The 22,961-nt window shown below is 43.9% G+C and overlaps 1 protein-coding gene across 1 annotated transcript in view; it reads left to right on the top strand.

Moving 5' to 3' along the window:
- Window positions 1–2,906: 2,906 nt before the first annotated feature.
- Window positions 2,907–22,961, top strand: part of LOC124619251 (ATP-binding cassette subfamily G member 4) — a 195,148-nt gene continuing 175,093 nt past the window's right edge. The window contains exon 1 of the mRNA XM_047145510.1: window positions 2,907–3,155. Within this exon, the coding sequence (XP_047001466.1) occupies window positions 2,951–3,155 (205 nt within the window). The 5' untranslated portion in view covers window positions 2,907–2,950. The remainder of the gene's footprint in view (window positions 3,156–22,961) is intronic.

Genomic DNA, 22,961 nt, shown 5'->3' with positions numbered 1-22,961 from the left:
TCGTCATGCGATTCAAAGCAGACAGCTCGCTACTTCATACAGTTACATCAGTAGTTCTACAACTTCGGTACATAGCATATTAATTCCAAGGTGCAGACGTAATAAACTCATCGCTATTGCCGATATCCGGCCTCTGTGGCCGTGTGGTTCTAGGCGCTTCAGTCCGGAACCGCGCAGGTTCGAATCCTGCCTCGGGCATGGATGTGTGTGATGTCCTTAGGTTAATTAGGTTTCAGTAGTTCTAAGTTCTAGGGGCTTGATGACCTCAGATGTTACGTCCCATAGTGCTCAGAACCACTTGAACCATTTTTTATAGAGGACTGATGACCTCAGATGTTAAGTCCCATAGTGCTTAGAGCCATTTGAACCATTTTTGGTATTGCCGATAGGGCAGATATCTATAGACAGTAAAGAGTCTACCAATAATTATATTAAAAAGATTCCAGAAAATTTCGCAAGAAAATGTTCCAGAGTCAAAACACTGGGAGACATTATTTTACTTTTGCTGTTAGCATCAGTTCAGTTTATTTCTAGTTTGGCTGCATTTCCTCGAAAAAACTCAAAGTTGCTGCTCCCAGAAGCCGTCTTGCACCACATATAACAGTATTTATAGAAAACTCCAGCGGTCTCAATGTTGAATCAACCGTATGTGAACTGGAGTATTAGTCGGATGACTATGCATAAACTTTTAACTTTTAGCTATTGCACTGGATGGTTGTAATTAAAGTGCAGCTACTCACTGAGGTCTAGTGCGTGCTATAATTACTGTATGGCTGCAGAACTTGATAGATATGGTAATGCGTTAATGCCGAACCGATTTAAGCTGAAAAAAAAATTAGTTCCAACTTTGGTCACCAGACGCATATCTGGCGCTGTACAACATCTTGTCGGCGTTTCCGGTGTAAGAAGCGGTTAATAATAAAATCTGTATCATGCCTTTCTCACTTGTTGGAACTATTCTGTCCGCATCCCGTTCCTGATCCATTAGATACAGAAACATCTCTACTCGTCTTTCATACGTTCACTGATCCATATTTGCACCTGGTGGCCAAAATTGGAACTAATTTTTTTGCAGATTAAGCCGGTTTAACGTTAACGCTTTAGAATATTTACCAAGTTTCGCTGCCATACGATAATTACAGCCCACACTGGACTTCTGTGAGTAGCTGCACTTTAATTGTAATCTCTCAGTACCTACCTCGTGTTATGCAGCACAATATGTGGATTTATCATGTACTACACTACTGGCCATTACAATTGCTACACCAAGAAGAAATGCAGATGATAAACGGGTATTCATTGGACAAATATATTATACTAGAACTGACATGTATTTACATTTTCACGCAATTTGGTTGCATAGATCCTGAGATATCAGTAACCAGAACAACCACCTCTGGCCGTAATAACGGCCTTGATACACCTGGGCATTGAGTCAAACAGAGCTTGGATGTCGTGTACAGGTACAGCTGCCCATGCACCTTCAACACGATACCACAGTTCATCAAGAGTAGTGGATGGCGTATTGTGACGAGCCAGTTGCTCGGCCACCATTGACCAGACGTTTTCAGTTGGTGAGAGATATGGAGAATGTGCTGGACAGGGCAGCAGTCGAACATTTTCTGTATCCAGAAAGGCCCGTACAGGACCTACAACATGCGGTCGTGCATTATCCTGCTGAAATGTAGGGTTTCGCAGGGATCGAATGAAGGGTAGAGCCACAGGTCTTATCACATCTGAAATGTAACGTCCACTGTTCAAAGTGCCGTCAATCCGAACAAGAAGTGACCGAGACTTGTGTCCAATGGCACCCCATACCATCACGCCGGGTGATACGCCACCTTGGCGATAACGAATACACGCTTCCAATGTGCGTTCACCGCGATGTCACCAAACACGGATGCGACCATCGTGATGCTGTAAACCGAACCTGGATTCATCCGAAAAAAATGACTTTTGCTATTCGTGCACCCAGGTTCGTCGTTGAGTACACCATCGCAGGCGCTCCTGTCTGTAATGCAGCGTCAAGGGTAACCGCAGCCATGGTCTCCGAGCTGATAGTCCATGCTGCTGCAAACGTCGTCGAACTGTTCGTGCAGATGATTGTTGTCTTGCAAACGTCCCCATCTGTTGACTCAGGGATCGAGACGTGGCTGCACGATCCGTTGCAGCCATGCGGATAAGATATCTGTCATCTCGACTGCTAGTTGGGATCCAGCGCGGCGTTCCGTATTACCCTCCTGAACCCACCAACCCCATATTCTGCTAACAGTCACTTGATCTCGACCAACGCGAGCAGCAATGTCGCGATACGATAAACCGCAATCGCGATAGGCTACAATCCGACCATTATCAAAGTCAGAAACGTCATGGTACGCATTTCTCCTCCTTACACGAGGCATCACAACAACGTTTCACCAGGCAACGCCGGCCAACTGCTGTTTGTGTATGAGAAATCGGTTGGAAACTGTCCTCGTGTCAGCACGCTGTAGGTGTCGCCTCCGGCGCCAATCTTGTGTGAATGCTCTGAGAAGCTAATCATTTGCATATCACAGCATCTTCTTCCTGTCGGTTAAATTTCGCGTCTGTGGCACGTCATCTTCGTGGTGTAGCAATTTTAGTGGTTAGTAGTGTAATTACATTAAATAGGTTCAAATGAGAGCGGCCATTTTGACTTCGGATCCGTAACCAGCGACCCTGGAAACCCCCGAGTGCTGCATTTTGGCCCAGTTCATAGCGTTTTTGTCTCTTGGCCGGCTTTGCGGCACCTGACGGTACTGTGCGACGTCTGCTACCGGTGCCCGGTTGGCACCTTGCTACGCGGCCACCGCCGCCCCCCACCACTCGGCGCCGGCGGAGACCGGTCGCGCAAAGTCCGCAGGCCAGGCTCGGCAGTGCGGGCCAGACGGCCGCCGCGGTCCCCACACACAGTCGCCGCGCCGCCGCCGCCATGGAGCTGTCCGTCATCAGCAGCGAGCCGCAGCCCCAGCCGCAGTCGCAGGAGGCAACGCAGGTGGTGCCGGCGCGCAAGAGGGAGCTCAAGAGGGACACCAGCCGCCTGCCCAACGAGGTCTTCACGCGCCTGCCCACCAAGCCGCCCGTCGACATACGCTTCGACAACGTCGGCTACACCGCGTCGCTCGGCTTTCGCAAAGGTCAGTGTTGGCGCTCCTCGTCCGGCGACTGGTGAAAGTTTGGCACTGAGGCCGTGACGAGAGTGAGACAGTGGATTCTGGACGAGCGGGATTCCAGTATCTTTCAGTGCGCATAGATTCGATTTCTTTTACTGTGGTTCCTCTAAATTTGGTGAATGCATGATTCTCCAAGAGGTTTTGGCAGCTTTCACATCACGTCCCTGAGCAAGTGCTCCATCACTGACAGCGAGCGAGGTGGTGTATCAGACACTGGAAGGTTCAAATTCCCATCCCACCATCCTGATTTAGGTTTTTCTGTGGCTATTCTAAACGCCGCGCGGGATTAGCCGAGCGGTCTATGGCGCTGCAGTCATGGACTGTGCGGCTGGTCCCGGCGGAGGTTCGAATCCTCCCTCGGGCACGGGTGTGTGTGTTTGTCCTTAGTACAATTTAGGTTAAGTAGTGTGTAAGCTTAGGGACTGATGACCTTAGCAGTTGAGTCCCATAAGATTTCACAGACTTTTTTTTTCTATTCTAAACAGTCGGAAGTTAAGGTCGACGTGGGTCCTTAGTCAAGGACACGGCTATTTCTTTTCTTCGGCCAGAGTTATTATTCCCTCACTAAATATCTGGTCGTTGACGAGACGTAAAACCCCAATCTCCCATCCTTCCTCGTTACATGACAGACGGCAAAAGATGTCAAACTTTTACCTTCTTTCAAACCGCTTCCTTGAAGATTGCATACACTCAGTTATGCATTTCAAAGTGTTACCTCAGCAAAAGGAAACAACTGCCCAGGTGCGAGTAAGGACTCACGCTCTGATTTTTCGACACAAACTTAATTATGTATATAGACAATTCATCCATCCCGGAAATCGACAGTCTCGACGATTTCTGCCTATTATCGACATTGATTGTGGCAAGATATCTATCTCAGGAATTCCAAGACCCTCGAGAAAGTTTTTAAGTTTGAAGTCAGATAACAAACGACAAATAAATTTTTTCGTGTGATATAATTACAAATTAACAATTTTCTGATTTTTTTTCGTTCACTTATAATGAGACCTTGCATCTTTCCAAATTTCATGATTCTAGACCAGCAGGGAGTATCCTATAGGTTTTGATGGGAAGATTGCGAGTATCGAAGGACGTGACAGAAATGACCGCATCTTCTGATTTCCAAATTATTCTGTAGGATTCCGTACCTCAGCCATTAAAAATGGAGCCTTATACGATCACTTCGTTGTCCGCCTCTCTGTCCGTCTGTTAAGACCTCTTTTTCTCAGCAGTGGGTAGAGGTATCGAGTTGAAATTTACGTCAACTACTAAAGTCTACGATCAGCTGGTTCAAATGGCTCTGAGCACTATGGGACTTAATATCTGAGGTCATCAGTCCCCTAGACTTAGAACTACTTAAACCAAACAAACCTAAGGACATCACACACATCCATGCCCGAGGCATGATTCGAACCTGCGACCGTAGCGGTCGCGCGTGTCCAGACCTAGAACCGCTCGGCCACACCGGCCGGCAAAATCTACGATCCCTTGGCGTTTTAAGAAGTATAAGTTCATAAGTAAATGTAATCAAACGCTACGGTCATTTTGTCACATATTTGCACACTCGCAAACTCACTCATCAAAACGTATATACAACGACTATCTACACAAGCAATTAAGCTTGTGCAAAACCCTCAGAGGGCGAGCCCTACCCACACTTCTCCGATTTTTATTTCTTAATGTGACAATCATGTTCTCACGTCGTGACCACACTCTAGTCCAAATCCCAAATAATGGTGGTCAGTAAAACAGCACTGAAAGCACGTTTACTGTGAACAACAAAGTACAGTCAAAACTGAGCTGACATCCTGGACGGAGAGTGCAGCCATTTATACAAACATCGAATATTACGGAATGGTAGTACTTCTGCAAACACCGAATATTCCACAATATATACACGCCTTACAAACATATTTCAAGAACATTCCAGAAATAACGGGTAACTAATTCGTCGTGATCGGGTGTGAACTGGAGCCACGCTCTACCCAGCCAACGATGCTAACTATTAAGCCGCTGTTCATGCACCACGATTCGTCAAAAATTACGTCTGTTGTTTCCCAACACGTCAGCAAACACATTTGCAGAGAAAGGATATTTTCTTTAAAAACTACGCCTCTTTAACACTCGGGGGCTAATAACATCAGCGTTGAGCGCACTAGACTGATCAGCCAATCAATCGGTCTTCAATATTCACGAAACTGTACTACTTGCACTAAGAGTACCTTCTCTTAAGAAATTCTTTAGTCACCTTAAACCATGTCTATAGATCCGCTACACTACTCAACGTTATCAGCAACATTTTGCTAAAAACAGTCTTGATCGCATAAATTTTTTATTTAAACCTGTGACCATTTTAGATCTGTTGTACGTAGATTACAATCAGACCTTGTGCTCCAAGATGGTAACAGGAGCTGGGCTGGCTAAGCGGGCTTTTCTAGTGAGATGTAATCTCAGATTTCGCAAAATTTTATTGATATACATGATATCTCTGTTTCCCTTGGACAATGTTCCAGAAAATGTTCAACATTATCTAGTTTAAACACTTAGTAGCTAATGGCCTGCTGGTGAAATTTACAAAAAGAGTGCCACAACATACCCCACTAGTAGTGGTTGTTATTGTAGGACCAACAACACTGGCAGCATAAGTACATTTATGGGAAATCACGTACGTATTGCAATTTAATACCGAATTTTAGTCCATCCCGAATTATCACGTTTATTGATCGCTGGTTTCAACTCTAATAGAGATTCATCTTCAGATCAACAAGGTCACTGCACAATGCAATTCGTTCCAAACATTAGTAGGCCTACTGTATGACATAACTACGCTCTAGAACGAAATACATTTCCGAATGACCTTCTCGATCATAAAAGTTGTGTGATGGTGGAAACTGGTAATAATGAAATTATTGTAATGAAAACCGCTATATGGTACTTAGGAATTGTCATTCGATACCATGAAAATTAGTAAAATGACTTTCGACGGCCACCACCATCATCAAGTGTTTACATGAACACTATTCGCTTCATGCAAGATCACTATGCGAGGTCTGCTACTAATTAGTAATCTACAAAAACAGAAATCTTCTCCGTTGGTGGAACTTGCATTTTGAAGATCTCCTAGTTTTCTTTCTACTGAAAATGTAGAATGTAGAATATTTTCTTAATCTACGGTCCAAATGTCTCTGAAAACAAGTTGAATGTATTGATTTTCCGCTAATGACTCTATCTAAAAAAAACTGCACTATCGGCCAATTTCGACCTTTATATCAAACTGGAAAGGGCAATCGCCACATGAAAATGTTCCTTTTCCGTAACGTGTCTTGGTTAGCGTACATTGTGCACTAACGCGAAGCGATTGTGAGCTTCAAAACAAGATTGCCATCGAAATTATTTTAAAGTGAATTATTTTCCAATAAAGTGACGGCCATTAACGGGAATGATAATGACAGATTTGAAAGGCATTGCGGGTGGGATTAAGCTGTGATCAATACGCAACACTCTCTACTTGAGGATTTGCCGCTGTTGCAAATGATGTCTCTTTATTGTCGAAAAAACAGTCACTGGTTGGTAATCGTTGTTTTAATTGTATTCCCTAGATACTGGTAAGCTGTTATCTGTTTTCCAGCATATCATAAAGCCGAAAGAAATTACGCTCAACATCAACACTGTAGCGTTGTCTTCAGTTACTGTGCAGCAAAGCATTGTCGGGTAGTTACTGGTTGTGTGCGCCACCGCCTTCTGATGCACCAAGGAAACCTGTTACATCCTGTCAATATCTTGTAATATGGACTGTATTTTTCAGTGAAATTCTATTTTATACTGTATCAGTTGAAATCATTTCCACGTCAGATACGATCTAAGGTATCCGAAGATAAAAGTGACCAGAGTGCCCAGTTACTCCATTTTCTAGTATCTAATGTACAAAGTGTTGCACTCATTTATTGGAATACTTACATGCACCTACAGATTCGAGAGGTTCCACGTGTAACATCAAAAAAGGTAATTACAGTTCCTTCAGGATCTATATTAAAGGAAAATAACATTTTAGAGAACACAGGAAATCTCACTGTAAATTATGCTTAGTACTTATGTAAAAATACTTTTTTTTCTTTACAGAATAACGTTTTATCGCTACGAATGACATTACAAATATAAGACCAGCTCAGTTACAGTCTCAGAAGGTAAAGTATTGAGCATGACTCCTCTGAAATTACGAACCTTGTTTAGGACAGCCATACATGCCTTAACTGGAGATATGAACAGTTTTCTGTTCATTCCTGATAGGAACTCAGTGATTCATTATCGCACAATAAGTGATTACTGCTTCAATTGTAAGATTGTTTATTTCACAAGGACTTCTGTTTCTCAGACACATGCAGCAGATAGCGTGTTGATATCTTTGTGTCCGATCTTATAAAACTTTCCACAACAGGATCATGGAAATTTTTATGTCACTGTCGTCGTATTTCCTATGACAGTGGTCATGTGTAGGCGCCTTCCTGTTTTGGACTACCTGACGGAGCTCAACTGTGCGCTAGTGTACCCCTCACACTGTAGATAAACGTCTTTATCAAATGCCACTCATGCGTCACAGTTAGTCATCTAATTCTGCAAAACACTTCGTCTCGAGCCTTCTTTGGAAAAATGTTTTCAACGTCTATTTGCTTTTTCGTTAAAAGCTATGAGAGAAAATGCCTTGCCTCTTACCATTAAAACTTCAATCGGACGCTACTTAGTGAGTTTCGTTTGGCTATGAAATTTCGTGAGACTACATTCGACAAAGAGAGAAGTGCGAAATACGCGATTCTTGCATTTTTCGTAAACTGAAATAGTACAGAATCAAAACTAAGAACGAACAAAAGTTTTCTGTTCCGAAGATAAGGCAAGCAGTTGTCAGATAAGCGTTAGCGCAAGGCCCCCGCTAGCCATCGTTACGCAAATGTTGTCACAGAGCGATTGGGATGCGGTCTGTGGTTTCTCCGCGCGCTGCTCGCTGTATTTCAGAACGAAGGACGAGCTCCACCCTCATAGTTATGGATAAACGTTGAAAGAAGTACGCAGTACATACAAACGATTGTGTATACCGTGTGTGGCTGTCATTGTACAGTGCAATAAATAGTGAAAACATACGTATTCGCACGCTTTTACCCGTTGTTTCCGAAAATTAATACCGTACTATCACATACACCATATTTTCTTACAGTGTGGAGAAGATGGAAACTAGCTTACAGCACTGTATGGTCATGTAATCATAGTCCATCCCACAATGTCCCACATGAAACGTCAGTAAAGATTTTCGAAGGCTGCGTCTGAAATGAAGAATGTCTTTCATTCTCCATGATAAGAAAAGCAATGTTTGGCGTAAGAAGAAAAGAAGACAAGCTGTCACATGAAATGGAGCCAACGGCCCTGCAGCATTGGTAACACCGGATCCCGTCAAATCACAAAGTTAAGGTCTGTTGGGCTTGGCTAGGTGACCGTCCGGTTTGCAGAGCTGTTTCGACAAGCGGGGTGCACTCCTTGTGAGGCCAATTGACAAGCTACTTGATGGGGAAGTAGCGGCTCCGGTCACGAAAACTGACGACGGACGGAAGAGCGGTGTACTGAAAATGGTTCAAATGGCTCTGAGCACTATGGGATTTAACTTCTAAGGTCATCAGTCCCCTAGAACTTAGAACTACTGAAACCCAACTAACCTAAGGACATCACACACATTCATGCCCGAGGCAGGATTCGAACCTGCGACCGTAGCGGTCGTGCGGTTCCAGACTGTAGCGCCTAGAACCGCTCGGCCACCTCGGCCGGCAGCAGTGTACTGACCTCATGCCCCTCCACATCCGCATCCATTGATGCCTGTGGGCTGAGGCCTTCATGACCTGTTCGGATGGAGTTTACCTTAGCTTTTCGCACATAAAATAGCGTGACTATAGAGCCTTGGATGACATAATGTTTGACCTTGGAGTAGTTAACACTGTCAGCAATTTTTTGTTTTTTAGTCTGCAAAACACAATTTGAAAAGACAATGATGTTTTATTGAAGTGGAAATAATGCTGCTATTACGAGCATATGACTCGTTTGCTATCTGGACCTAAAGCGTAATAACGCTGACATATTATCTCCGCGAACAAGAAAGAAGAATCTCTGTTGGCGGCTTGACCGCGATTTGTGTTAGCTGCCATTGAGAGCATCTTATTCAGATAATGACAACTTATGTTTGTCCCATAGAACCTGCATAATTCCTTTTTTTTTATTTTTTTTATTACGAGGCCCGCTGTACTAGTGCGAACAGAAATTGACGCATTTATAATTTTAAATTTCGCGGACATATAGGTTATTTTGTTTTAGCCAACATATTGATTCAAAAGAAGATGTTTCATGTCAATTGATTAAGAGTGCGAGAGAAAGTTACTTTATTCTAAGGGAACTTCAAGGCCATCCTCTCTCTCAGCGACGTGACGCGAATCTTACACGATCTGAAAGCATGATTCGTTAAATAATGAGTCCAGCTTCGCACATTATTTGATCAGAAAGATGTTTAGTAATTTTTTCTCTGCTCAGATCACGTATGATGGGAGTTACAAATTACGTACTCTTTATAGGTATTGTGTTATATTGTATTGTATGTTAACCGGGGGCCTAGAAACAACGGAGAGGTTCCGTTCCCGCCGCAGTAGCAATGGTCCGCACCCCCGAGACGACTACCTCAGTCCACTTCACCCCTCCGTCCCCCCACTACGAACCACTCTTTCAGGGTTATTGTGCAGTTCGACCCCTGATGAACCCCCCAGGAAACGTCTCAAACCAAAGGAGTGTAAACCCTATGTTTGCGTGGAAGGGTAATGGTGGTGTACGCATACACGGAGAGCTTGTTTGCGCAGCAATCGCCGACATAATGTAACCGAGGCGAAATAAGGGGAACCAGCCCGCATTCGCCGAGGCAGATGGAAAACCGCCTAAAAACCATCCACAGACTGACCGGCTCATCGGACCTCGACACAAGTCCGCTGGGCGGATTCGTGCCGGGGACCAGGCGCTCCTACGCAATCCGGAAAGTCGTGCGCTAGACCGCACGTCTAACAGGGCGGGCTCTCTTTATAGGTACAAAACAAAATGTCAATAGTCAAGAATCGTCACTCGTTTGTTTGACTCATGGAAGAGTGTCACGGAAACGTTGAAGAATCTGAATATCAAGCAGAGGTTTGAAGATAGACATCAGTTATCGGAAATTTTCAGCTACCAAAATTCTACAGGTATTATTTTTGGATATAAGACCCGCCAGCTATGCAAAACACCGTTTGGGTATATATTTGCAGATGATGAGCTACCACTATATAATAATGTTCAGAGGATCCTGCAGTACCGTATTGTGTTAAATTAAGATCTGAATAAAGCAAACCCATTGACGACGGCACATAGGTGCTGAAACATGTTTAGGCAAACACACACACTCACACACACACACACACACACACACACACACACACACACACACACACACACACAAACCTTTTTCAGCACTTTTGTGCCATCGTCAGTGGTTTTTTTGTTCAAATCTTAATTTAACATTATACAGTACTGCAGGATACTCTGAACATTATCACGCACTGGTAGCTCGTCATCTCCAATTTCGCTCTGGTAGTCCTTCATTTGTCTTCTCGTGAGTTATTGAGAAAAACATACAAGTATTACAAATATTTTGCAAGATCACGTTTGTTAATAACATTTTTCGGCAATCTATGCAGGAACCCATATAAAACGAAACTCGATGTTAAGTGCGACGTTTATGAAACGCAGAAAATGCTATTAAGAGAGCTACGACAAGCCAAAGTCGTCTGGTCTAGGGCGTCTTGCCACAGTTCGAGCAGCTGTCCCCGTCGGAGGTTCGAGTCCTGCCTCGGACATGGGTGTGTGTGTGTGTGTTGTCCTTAGCGTAAGTTAGTTTAAATAAGATTAAGCAGTGTGTAAGCCTAGGGACCGATGACCTCATCAGTTTGGTCCCATAGGAGCTTACCAGTTTCCGTCTGAAAGCATCAAGTTTAACGACGTGTCGCACAGTTGATTAGTTGGACGGAATAGACATTGAATCAGATGCTAAGTATTCGCCATGCCTGCACGTAGCAGCTGACATTGTAGTTGTCAGTACGGACGCTCGCTGCACGGGACCTATGCGTCATCAGACAACAGCTATTGTGTTGAAAAGTTACGTGTACTATCTCTGAGCATGTAAGGGTCCGCAGACGCGCTCGCAGAAAAGGGATGCTTTCCCGAGAAACGACGTCCCTTTAATACTTCAGCGCCAGTAACATCGGTGTTGTGCACCTTTGATCGAATACCCAGCCAATGGCTCAATCTTCAGCATCCATGAAACTATGTGAATTCTTTATATATGCGGTGTCTGTTCTGCCGCACATGCTCCAAACAACAGACTCCATGTTGATCCTGCGGCCACGATGAATGAAGATACAAAGTAGCTGCCAGTGGGCATTTTAAACTAAGGTTACAGGTCCACTTCTCAAACTACCTGATTGAAGTACCGAGATGAGAATCTTGGTTGATGATGCGCATGATATTGAAGCTTCCAAAATGGAAATAGTATTTGTAGCATCACGTTTATTCCATGGGAATAATTGTGCCCCACACCGTGATGTAATCCAGGACTGAAAGAAGGTCAGCATCGGTCGTAATATCATCTGTATTTTATTGCAGATCTATATTTCAGCTAACAGCGCAGGTATCATGAGTGTGTTATAGGTAGTCATGTACTGAGTGTAATTATAACGACGCGAATTACAATACAGCTTTGGCATATACCTGTAACGCACTGGTGATAGCTACGCTGTTGCTCAAATCTATATCTGTAATAAATTACAGATGATATTACTACAGACTCTGAGCATCTTTCTGCCGTGGACATTACTAGCAGTTGTTCTAGGATGAGCAGCGCTGCCAACAGCAGTGCAACTATTTGCGACTTTGTCCCTCGGTTGTGGCTAAGTCCTGCTGATATGGAGGTCGCCAGAGATGGCACGCTATCGCAGTCGGACAAAAACTGGAGAAAGAGTCGGCCGTGACCTGACATTCTCGTGGACGATTTAAACAAAAAAAGGCGGATAACTTGTTGGCTTATAAGTGTGCAGTTTTAAGAAGTTGAGGAGGGGGGAGGGGGGGTGGCGGACGAGGAGAGAGGAGAGACGAGTGTTGCAAGGGGAGGAGTCAGACAGGAAGTGGGAGCCCGTGAATTTAACGTAGCACCATTGGACATAAGCGGATTTCAAGTGGTAATTGTAGGGATAGTGAGGAACAAGGATTGTAGTACATCCAGACCTGAAGAGGGGACTCTTCGCCTGAGTATGTTCGACGATCATTATAGGCAGTTTCTGTAACAATAGTTAGGGAAAAAGGGGAGGGAAACTACATTAAAACATACAAATTTTAATACATTTTCAAGTTATCGAGACTACTACAAGTTTTACCAAGGCACAATAGAAACAATAGTGCTCGCCTATCTGAGAGAATATATGCAGTGGGGTAAAGTGCACACTGATTTCCAGTCTTGAATTTTATACTTAAAATGTGGCAATCCCATGAAAAACACAATTTATCAGTAGTCGAGCAGTTTATTTGCTAAGAAACTGTGCTTCGTATCCAGCACTTCTCCCCCTTCCAAGAAAATAACACGATTCTCCCCCCCCCCCCCCCCACATACACACGAAACTCAGATCTCGTGAGTATCCACTTGTATTGGTGTACTAGTGGAGAAAAATTACTAGACTGGCGTACACTAAAAAGGACGGGTAGATTAAGTGTTAACAGATGAAGCAACAGAAATGAACGAACAGATGATGGCATAAAACCGGACGAAATTTAGAAGTTTCAAAAGAACACAGAACGTAACGAAGGGGGCGGAGAGGGGACATGGAATTTTACATTGAGATTCATGACTTTTTATCATTCGGTTCTCCTTCTACTGCCAAACAAATTGGGGCAGGCAGAATTAAATCCACAAGAATCAACGTCTAGCCTTACCCTGACTTATTCATTGTTGATACGGAAGAGGACGAACACTTAGAGACTAACGCGACATAAAGTCGAGATTTCATATGGGCTCCTTTTGAGTCTCTGGCGAGCACAGTTCCTTTGAAACTTGTGACGTTCTCGCCTCACTATAAGCATATTATGGCTGCCATATCGGCACTTTGACATTCTTCAGTTTCCCACAGAAACCCTTCTCCTTAATGATCAGGGCAAAAGTTGGTGTCCGGCCCAACGGCAGTTGCTTCGATTAATATTGTCTTGTGTTTTTCGCTATCAATCTGAGCTTATCCAATCCATGGGTCGTCGAAGAATGGGCCTACTAAAATTCTGTAACATTTAGTGCGCACACAAGTTAATTGTGAGTATGTAGTTATTCCTCGTGTGTTCAGCGAGACCGGTCTACAATATAAGAGGGTAATTACTGATAAAGTGTATGGTATTTTGTTTGGCAGATGCTAAGTAACTATACATCCATTTGTACATCGCAATGTCATTCGCTTCCAGAGCATCCTTGTTCTAGCTCGTCCAGATTTCACGAAAGAATGCAATAAGCAGCTGTTCTTTGGATTCGGAAATGGCGGCCGCCATTTTGGCTGATATCTTACTCGGTATAATACACACACATCAGCTAAAAGCCATGAAGATGCCGTATGAACTGTGCATGGTTAAAACTGAGAGGGTAAATTGTGACCAGAAAGTTCCTACGAGCCGGCCGCGGTGGTCTCGCGGTTCTAGGCGCGCAGTCCGGAACCGTGCGACTGCTACGGTCGCAGGTTCGAAGCCTGCCTTGGGCATGGATGTGTGTGATGTCCTTAGGTTAGTTAGGTTTAAGTAGTTCTAAGTTCTAGGGGACTGATAACCACAGCAGTTGAGTCCCATAGTGCTCAGAGCCATTTGAACCATTTTGAAGTTCCTACGAAACTTTCCGGTGACATTTCACGAACTTATCGGAATGTCCGGTACTATATTTGCATAACAGGCAGACGTTGTGCTCATAACAAAGGTGTAAACACAATTATGTAGAGTAGCTTAAGCTAACTACTTAGCGAGAACTTCAACCTTACCCTTAATGCTGCACACCGTAACAATACTTGCAACGCGGTAGTGCAATTAAAATACCTGTTTTTGTGTTTCTAATTAACCAGTTAAATCTTTAGTTTGCTTCGTCTATTTTTAAAGCCTGCGCTGAATGAGAATCTGTTAATATTAAAATTGTATCCGTTTCTTGGCTGCAGAACGGTTGTGAGTTAGAAAAGGATAAATCTGAATCTTTCTGTTGTGTCTAGACAAGACAGCCTAGACACAATGAGAGGAAGCCGAAAGGCACGCGCTAAGTTAAAGCAGGGTGCGTGAGGTCTGAAACAGGAGACGTAATGAATGCTATGAAGGAAAGTACGTAGCTTCTGGAATACTTAACTTTAATCCATCCTTTTCGTACATCTGGAGATTGTGGCGATACAAGTGAGACACTTTAGATACATGCAATGTTACTAATGGCGCCTTGCTAGGTCGTAGCCATTGACTTAGCTGAAGGCTATTCTAACTATCTGCTCGGCAAAGGAGCGAGGCTTCGTCGGTATAGTCGCTAGCTACGTCGTCCGTACAACTAGGCGAGTGCTCGTCCGTATCTCGAGACCTGCCTTGTGGTGGCGCTCGGTCTGCGATCCCTGACAGTGGCGACACGCGGGTCCGACATGTACTATCGACCGCGGCCGATTTAAAGCTACCACCTAGCAAGTGTGGTGTCTGGCGGTGACACCACACTTTCGTCTTGTTGTTACCTACCCATTCCATCAGCAGTTCGCTGCTCATCCAACCAGAAAGTCCTGTAGCCGGCCTTTCTTAAATTATATTCACCAACAGTTTCACATTTGCTCCGGAAGAATATATCGTATTTGCTTGAATGTGCTAGTCCATTCTTGACTTCATGGAGGCATTTGATATGGTTCGGCACACTCGTTTAGTGGAAAAAAATCAAGCTCATCGAGTATTGGACCCGATTTGTGACTGGATTGAGGACTTCCTTTATAGTTAGAAACTAACACGTTACTCTTAACGGAACGAAATCAACAGATGTAGAGATAATTTCAAGTATGTACCATGGAAGTGTGATAGGATCGCTATTGTTCACAATACACGTAATTTATCGACTGAATAACTTCGGGAGCTTCAAAGGGCCGTTCGCAAATGGTGCAGTTGTCTATAGGAAGTTAACAACGCCAGAAGATTTTGGCAATCAGCAGGAAGACCTGCAGTGGATTCATGACCGGTGCAGAGACTGGCAATTCGCCCTCAACTAAAATAAATGTATGTTACTACGCATAAATGGGTGAAGAAATCTATTACTGTACCATTACACTTTTGGTGACAAATCTCTGGAGTCCCAAACTACCGCAACATAATCTGGTGTAATCATCTGGAGGAATCTAAAGTGGAATGAACACTTAGCAACGCAGGAAAAACAGATACCAAACTGATATTTATTGGAAGAATCTTAACGAAAGGCACTTCATCAACGAAAGAAGTGGCTTACAAAACACTTGTCATAACAACTCTTGATTATTGCTCATTAATTTGGGAACCTTACAAGGATGGATTAATAGTAGATAAGATTTAACGAAGAACGGCGCGTTTCGTCAGAGGATCGTTTGAAGTTGCTCAGCAAAATCTACAAGAGAGGTTTGCCAGTGCAATTCCGACAGAGTACATGCTGGGAAGAGGCGGACAACATGCTACGATGGCCGAGCGGTTCTAGGCGCTACAGCCTGGAACCGCGTGACCGCTACGGTCGCAGGTTCGAATCCTGCCTCGGACATGGATGTGCGTGATGTCCTTAGGTTAGTTAGGTTTAAGTAGTTCTATGGGGCTGATGACCTCAGAAGTTAAGTCCCATAGTGCTCAGAGCCATTTGACCCATTTGACATACTACGAGGACCATAAGGAAAGGAAGGGCCGGTCGGTTGCGAAATGGAAACCACAGTGAAAATCAAAAATATTTTATTTCCAGCAGTTTGCTATACCTTACAGCTACGTCTCTACGTAGTCGACCCTCCGACTTACACATTTGTCTTAGCGTTGTACCAACTTTGCTGTATTCTCGGTATAAAAGTCAGCCGCCTGTGCTTTCCGCCACTTCTGCACGCTGACCTGCAGGTCGTTGTCTGTACTTAACTGTTGTCTTCACAGCCAGCAGTTCATGTGAGCAGCACGCTGCAGGGACGACCTCATTGTCCGTGAAGTGTGCGGTCGAGGATTGTCATGAAGAAGGACATGTATGACGGTTACGTTATGTAGGGTTACATGAAATCAGGCGAAACGTAGCAGTGGGAACCTGTACTTGGCGGGAGATGTTACTGTTATAGACATCTTTGCATGCTCACTGTGCGCTCAGAACTTTTGAGTGACGCGACGCGGCCGGCAGGTATACTAGAGACACTGGCCAACACACTTGTGCCAAGCTTTATCAGATTTTCACTGTGGTTTCCATTTCGCGACCTGTCGGACTTTACTTTCCGAATAGCCCTCGTGCTCCCACTCCCACACATCTCGCGCAATGTCGAGTACGAGAAGTCCGCAGATCGTGGTCGTGCGGTAGCGTTCTCGCTTCCCGCGCCCGGGTTCCCGGGTTCGATTTCCGGCGGGGGTCAGGGATTTTCTCTGCCTCGTGATGACTGGGTGTTGTGTGCTGTCCTTAGGTTAGTTAGGTTTAAGTAGTTCTAAGTTCTAGGGGACTGGTGACCATAGATGTTCAGTCCCATAGTGCTCAGAGACATTTGAACCATTTTTGAACCAGTACGAGAAACTGGAGCTAATACGTTGGCTTACCGACAATCATTCCTTCCTTATGTCATTCGCAAATGAAACAGGGAACACCGATCAGATAGTGGTACCAGAAAACCCTCCACCACACCTATAAGGTGGCTTTCGGAGTATTGATGTAGAAATAGACATCTGCGTATGGCTGCACGTTGTAACGGGAGACTAACGATGCGAGCACGTTGGGATACGGTGACATCGTAAAACGTTATAAAATGGTTACTTGAAAAATCAGTGCCTGCAGACAAAATACTGCAAAAGACGGGTGCCTTACCCGAGTTTTGCTGTTTTTAGAGGCAGGCTGTTTACTGGTGGTATGTTGTCATCGAGCGTCTAGTGAATTCTTGTTAGCCTTGTGCGCGCTATACGGCCAGTGAGACCTCCTCGCCATAAGACCGATAGTAGTGTCGCAACCGGGTTCACGGTCAGAGCAAGAGAGACCAATTCGCTTCTACACCTGTACTCTCGTAGACATCTGCAGCGTTTGGAGGAGAAAATTTAGTGGTGCCGCTATTCACCCCCCTACTTCCCTGTTCCATTCACGACTGGTGCGCAGGAAAGACGACTGACAGTAGCTCCAACTAAACTGATCTACGAACGGATCCTAACCATCTCTTCATCCTTTTCATGTTAAAATTCTTCCTCAGCTATAGAAACAACTGCAACAGTAGTAACAATAACAACTGTAATAATACTAACAACAATAGTAATAACACCTACTGTCGAAAAATATACACTAAGAAAGAATGTACAATACTTGCAAAATTTCTCAAAAATTTCGTTCCTTCTCCTGGCAAATTTTCACCATCATTCTACCTCTGGACTCCATTACGCTCTTATTTACTCGGTAACCCATTCACAATTGAATCAATTTCTATTTTCCTTTCCAGAAAGTCGCATTTCCTTGCTGTAACCGAGCGGCGACGACAGTGCTGCAAAAAAAAAAGTTGCAGGAAAAGTAACTTCTAACATTTCTGTCAGGATCAGATAAACGTAAGAACTGTTTCGTTTAAGAAATTAACACTACATCTTGCAACCTGAAAATGGATCAACTTTCATGTCTGGCTGATCCTTTTTTTTTTTTTTGTAAAATGTAGATCTGTTGGCAGCTAAAACAGAAACCAATTAAGACAGAGTTACGCTTGTTTGAGAGTAAAATAGATCTCGACTCGGTGTACCTTACGGCAGTACAACTCAAAAATGGCAAAAATGTAGCTAGACATAAGCTACACACAGCTTCTCCTCCCTCTCCTAGCGTTACGTGCACACATCCTGTATCTATAACTTCAAAACCTGTAAACAACTTTCTTTATAATAATAATTCTGTGTATCTTCCCCACTGTTGCCACTTGAAATATATACGAGCATTATAAATTTGTACAACAAGTAAAAGACATCTTAAAATATCTCAGTACGCATCATAAAATAATTTACGTAATAACAAACAAACTTTTAAGGTGACCATCTGTAACGTAATTTTCTATATTATTTACAGAATGTATATACAGCCCCATCGGTTGCACCAATTTTTGTCATTTGACCATGGGTTCGATTACACTAGGGCAATCTTAATCAAATCCCGAACGTCCTTCTGAACGTAGCCACTAAGTCAAAACGATCCTCCTTAAAACGAAAACATTTTCTTGGCTTGCTTTGTCCAAAGGCATTGTTTCTGGCTGCCTCTGCTGATGACAACACTCTATGGGCCAAACAGAAGAATGTGTCGAAAATGTTCCGATTTTTCCACTTGGCACTCTACTTTCTAGCGTCCACAACTCCACTCAGTATCTCGAAACGACAAAATGACAATAACTAAACTCAAATAGCAACAGTGAAGTACGAATAAAAAAGCCAATTGATACATAAAGTCATGGCAACCGGAAAAGTAACATCCAAAAGAAAAACGCTTCGAGCTTGTGCACCGGCAAATAATAACGGATGTTGTCGTATCCATGCACGTGGTGTGGCTGTAAAATAAAGGGGCTTATGTCGCAGAGTATGTACGCATGGCGCCAAAGATGAACCACCAACTGTGAATCGTGAAGTCTCTTCAGTCAAATGCAGCATCTCTGTTGTCTTTAGACAAATCAGTTTGGCTCTAGCCGCTGATGTTTTGTTTTGTCGGAAAAATGATTTATGTAATAACAAATGGTTCAAATGGCTCTGAGCACTATGGGACTTAACTTCTGAGGTCATCAGTCCCCTAAAACTTAGAACTACTTAAACCTAACTAACCTAAGGGCATCACATACATCCATGCCCGAGGCAGAATTCGAACCTGCGACCGTAGCGGTCGCGTCGTTCCAGTCAGTAGCGTCTAGAACCGCTCGGCTACCTCGGCACGGATGTGCACAAAACCAAACGTTTAGACAGTGCATTGACTTTCCTTGAGCGGTACCACAGCGACGGTGATGATTTCTTAAGCCAAATTGTTACGGGCGATGAAACATGGGTGGCCTACGTCACACCAGGATGAAAGCAATAGTCCATGGAAGTTGAGCAAGAGCATCGTTTTGCTACAAGACAATGCCCGAGAACGAGCGAGGTGGCGCAGTGGTTAGCACACTGGACTCGCATTCTGGAGGACGACTGTTCAATCCCGCGTCCGGCCATCCTGATTTAGGTTTTCCGTGATTTCCCTAAATCGCTCCAGGCAAATGCCGGGATGGTTCCTTTGAAAGGGCACGGCCAGCTTCCTTCCCCGTCCTTCCCTAATCCGATGAGACCGATGACCTCGCTGTCTGGTCTTCTCCCCCAAAAACAACAACAATGCCCGTCCGCATGTGGCGAATCAGACCAAAAATCTCATCACATCTTTTAGATGGGAAACTCTAGATCATCCGGCGTACAGCCCCGATCTTGCGCAGAGGTAGAATTCCATCACCGTTTCCATCAATGGAAAATTCGCATGGAGCTTTGTAGTGACAGAGGTTGGGAGTATATTGAGAGTGACTAAATATGTACGCTTTTGAAACAAAACGTTCTACGGCAACAGTCCGTTATTTTATAGTCAGCCCTCGTATGTTGGTGTCTGCTAGGTGGCACTAATCGACAACTGACCTTCCACAACCAGTAGCTGCGACTGGCTGCTACTCCAGAAGCGAGCCGTCGTCCGGAAGGGCAGTGACCGCAAAGCACCGCACCAGCTGGCAAACCCGTCACGTCCCGTTGAGCGGCAGTGGTTTACCTTCAGACTTTTCCACTGCGAGAACCTTTGCGTTCCTCGTAGAGCAGTCACAGCGCGTCTAGCGATCCACCGGCCGCAGGTAGAAGGCCATAAAAGTGGACTTTCGACCGTAACATTCAGTGGAACCGTGAAGACGTCACAAGCTGCGAATTCGCAGAAGACAGGTAAACAACAAGGCATATCTGAAACACGAGAGCGAAATTTTCCTAAAGTCGCCTTGAGTCGTACGTGAATAGCTCAAAAGCAGTGGTCCGAGTTCGAGTCTCGCTCCCACACACAACACTCTTCCAGTGGAATCAGTCTGGCAACGCATCCAGGAGAGCTCTTCAGATATTTTGGGAAATAGGAGAGCAGTATTGGTAGAACTGAAACTGCGAAGGAGTGTTGTAAATTGTGCATGGAGAGCCAGTCAATGACAACTACGCCGGCAAAAGGCAAGGGTCCCGGTTTGAAACCCGATCTGGCACAGAGCTTCCAAGTTCCTCAGCTCCTAGACTCCGTATCGTGTGGTCAGCAATCTCTCATCAGTCAACATCTACATCCACACTCTGCGAGCCAGTGTGAGGTGCATGGCACTTTGTACCGGTTGCTAAGGCTTCTTCCCGTTCCATTCATGTGTAGATCCCGGGAAAAATGACTTTTTAAATGCCTCTGTGCACTCTATAATAACTCTAATCTAAACCTCACGATTCCCATGGGACCAATAAGTAGGAGATTGTAACATATTCCTGGAGTCATCATTTAGTTGCAGTTCTTGAAATTTTTATACAGGCTTTCTCGGGGTAGTTTGCGTCTATCATATACTATATGCCAATTCAGTTTCTCCAGCATCTCTGTGATATTCTCCCAAGGATCAAACAAACTTGTCACCATCAGCGCTGATCTTCCCTGTTTAAGTTCATGTCCTATCTGGTGAGACTCCCATACGGTCGAGCAATATTCTAGAACGGGTCGGACAGGTGATTTTTGAGCAAATTTATTTCTTGAGTGATTGCATTTCGCCAGTATTCTACCAATAATCCGAAATTTCCCATCTGCTTTACCCTCGGCTGAGCCTATGTGATTATTCCATTTTATATCCCTGTATAGTGTTACAATCAGGTATCTGTAGGGCTATGGACGAGATATATAGCATCAATCTCTTCTGAGGGCAATTCTATTCTCTTTTTCTGTTGATCTGTTTACTGAACGAAAAAGCATGAAACGTATTTTCGTAAGATACGATGAACATTGACGTATATGCAAGAGTCAAATAATAATTAAACATAGTTTGTGTAATGTACAATTATCAGTAGCCCCATCATCTCCCATCCACCTGTTTACTTCCATTTGTTAGTCACATGTGCAGGATTTTTAAAAGATAATATTTAGTGATGATACTATGGAAGGACAAATGTCATATAAATATACGTTGCCTTCTGAATTGTTGCCGAGATACAGCTAATTTCAAATCACGTCGTTTTCCATTTTGGACACTTGAAAATGGACATCTGCATCTGCTGGGTGTCCCATGAGGAATGTTAATATTCAGGGATATGATAAGAACGACCATCCGAAGGAAAAATGTCTGGTAAACATGGGCTCTAAAATGCATACCTTAAGAGCTATGAACAGTTGTTCAGTAGAGGAGATCTGTTCAACCGTGACAGAGACGAACAAGTGCTAATATCTCTTAAAGTATGGATTTCAGAGCACATACTTACTGAACATTTTTTCTTGTTTTGATCCATTCTAACACCTATCGAAATATGGAAAACAAAAGCCTTGCAGTAGAGAAAATTTGTTTCACAAGTGCTCATAGCTATGAAGGTATCCATTTCAGACCTAACGTTTACTAGCCTTTTTGCTTCGAATGTTAGTGCCTGTCATATGCCTGAATATCGACTGTTTCTCCTGGGACACCCTGCATGTTAGCCACTGTGAAGTGCACGGTAGAGTGTACTTCACGTTCTGCACAAGGTATGTACTCGCTCCATTCATCTACGGAGTGCGGGTAGAACGACTGCTTCAATGCATCTGCCCGTGGCGTAATAATCTGATCCCGTTTTCTCTCTCCCTACGGGAACGATACGTGTGGGGTTGTAGTATATTGCTAGATTCTTGGCTTTTTAATGTTTCTTGAATCTTTAAGCTTTGCACGGAGGTTTTCACGAGAGAATTGGCATCTATATTGACGTGTCGCCAAGTGCAGGATATTCAGTACCTCCGTGACACTCATCTGTGGGTCAAACAAGCCTGTGACAACTCGTGCTGCCTTTCTTTGTTAGTAATGATTAACCCCTGTCAACCGTATGATGGTATGAGTCACACAGAGACTTGATCAATATTCTATCACGAGTGATTTGTAGGCAACCTCTTTTGTTGACTGATCCTACCGATAGACTTAAGTCTTTCACTTGCTTTCACTACGGTTGAAGCTATGTGACCATTCCATTTCGTATCCCTACAAATAGCTGCGCACGCGTATTTGTATGACCTACCCTAATGTTTATTGAGTCAATAAAAGTTTGATGGCTATCTGCAGATGTGTAACAAGTTTTTACGTGATTTCACTTTGTGCCAAAGAAAGGTGCAGAACACTCTTCGTAACGACTTCCATGGTCGCGTGTCCTAATCTTGATAGTGTTATCGGTGGCTAACAAGAGATAAATGTAATCATTTCTTACCTTGTCATCTTGTATCTGAAAGAATGCAGATATATCGTCGAGATTGCTGAGTATCGTGAGAAC

This window comes from Schistocerca americana, chromosome 6 (genome assembly GCF_021461395.2).
Source record: "Schistocerca americana isolate TAMUIC-IGC-003095 chromosome 6, iqSchAmer2.1, whole genome shotgun sequence".
Taxonomy (NCBI): Eukaryota; Metazoa; Arthropoda; class Insecta; order Orthoptera; family Acrididae; genus Schistocerca; species Schistocerca americana.
The sequence above is the reverse complement of the archived record's forward strand: the minus strand, read 5'-3'. Positions and strand labels throughout refer to the sequence as shown.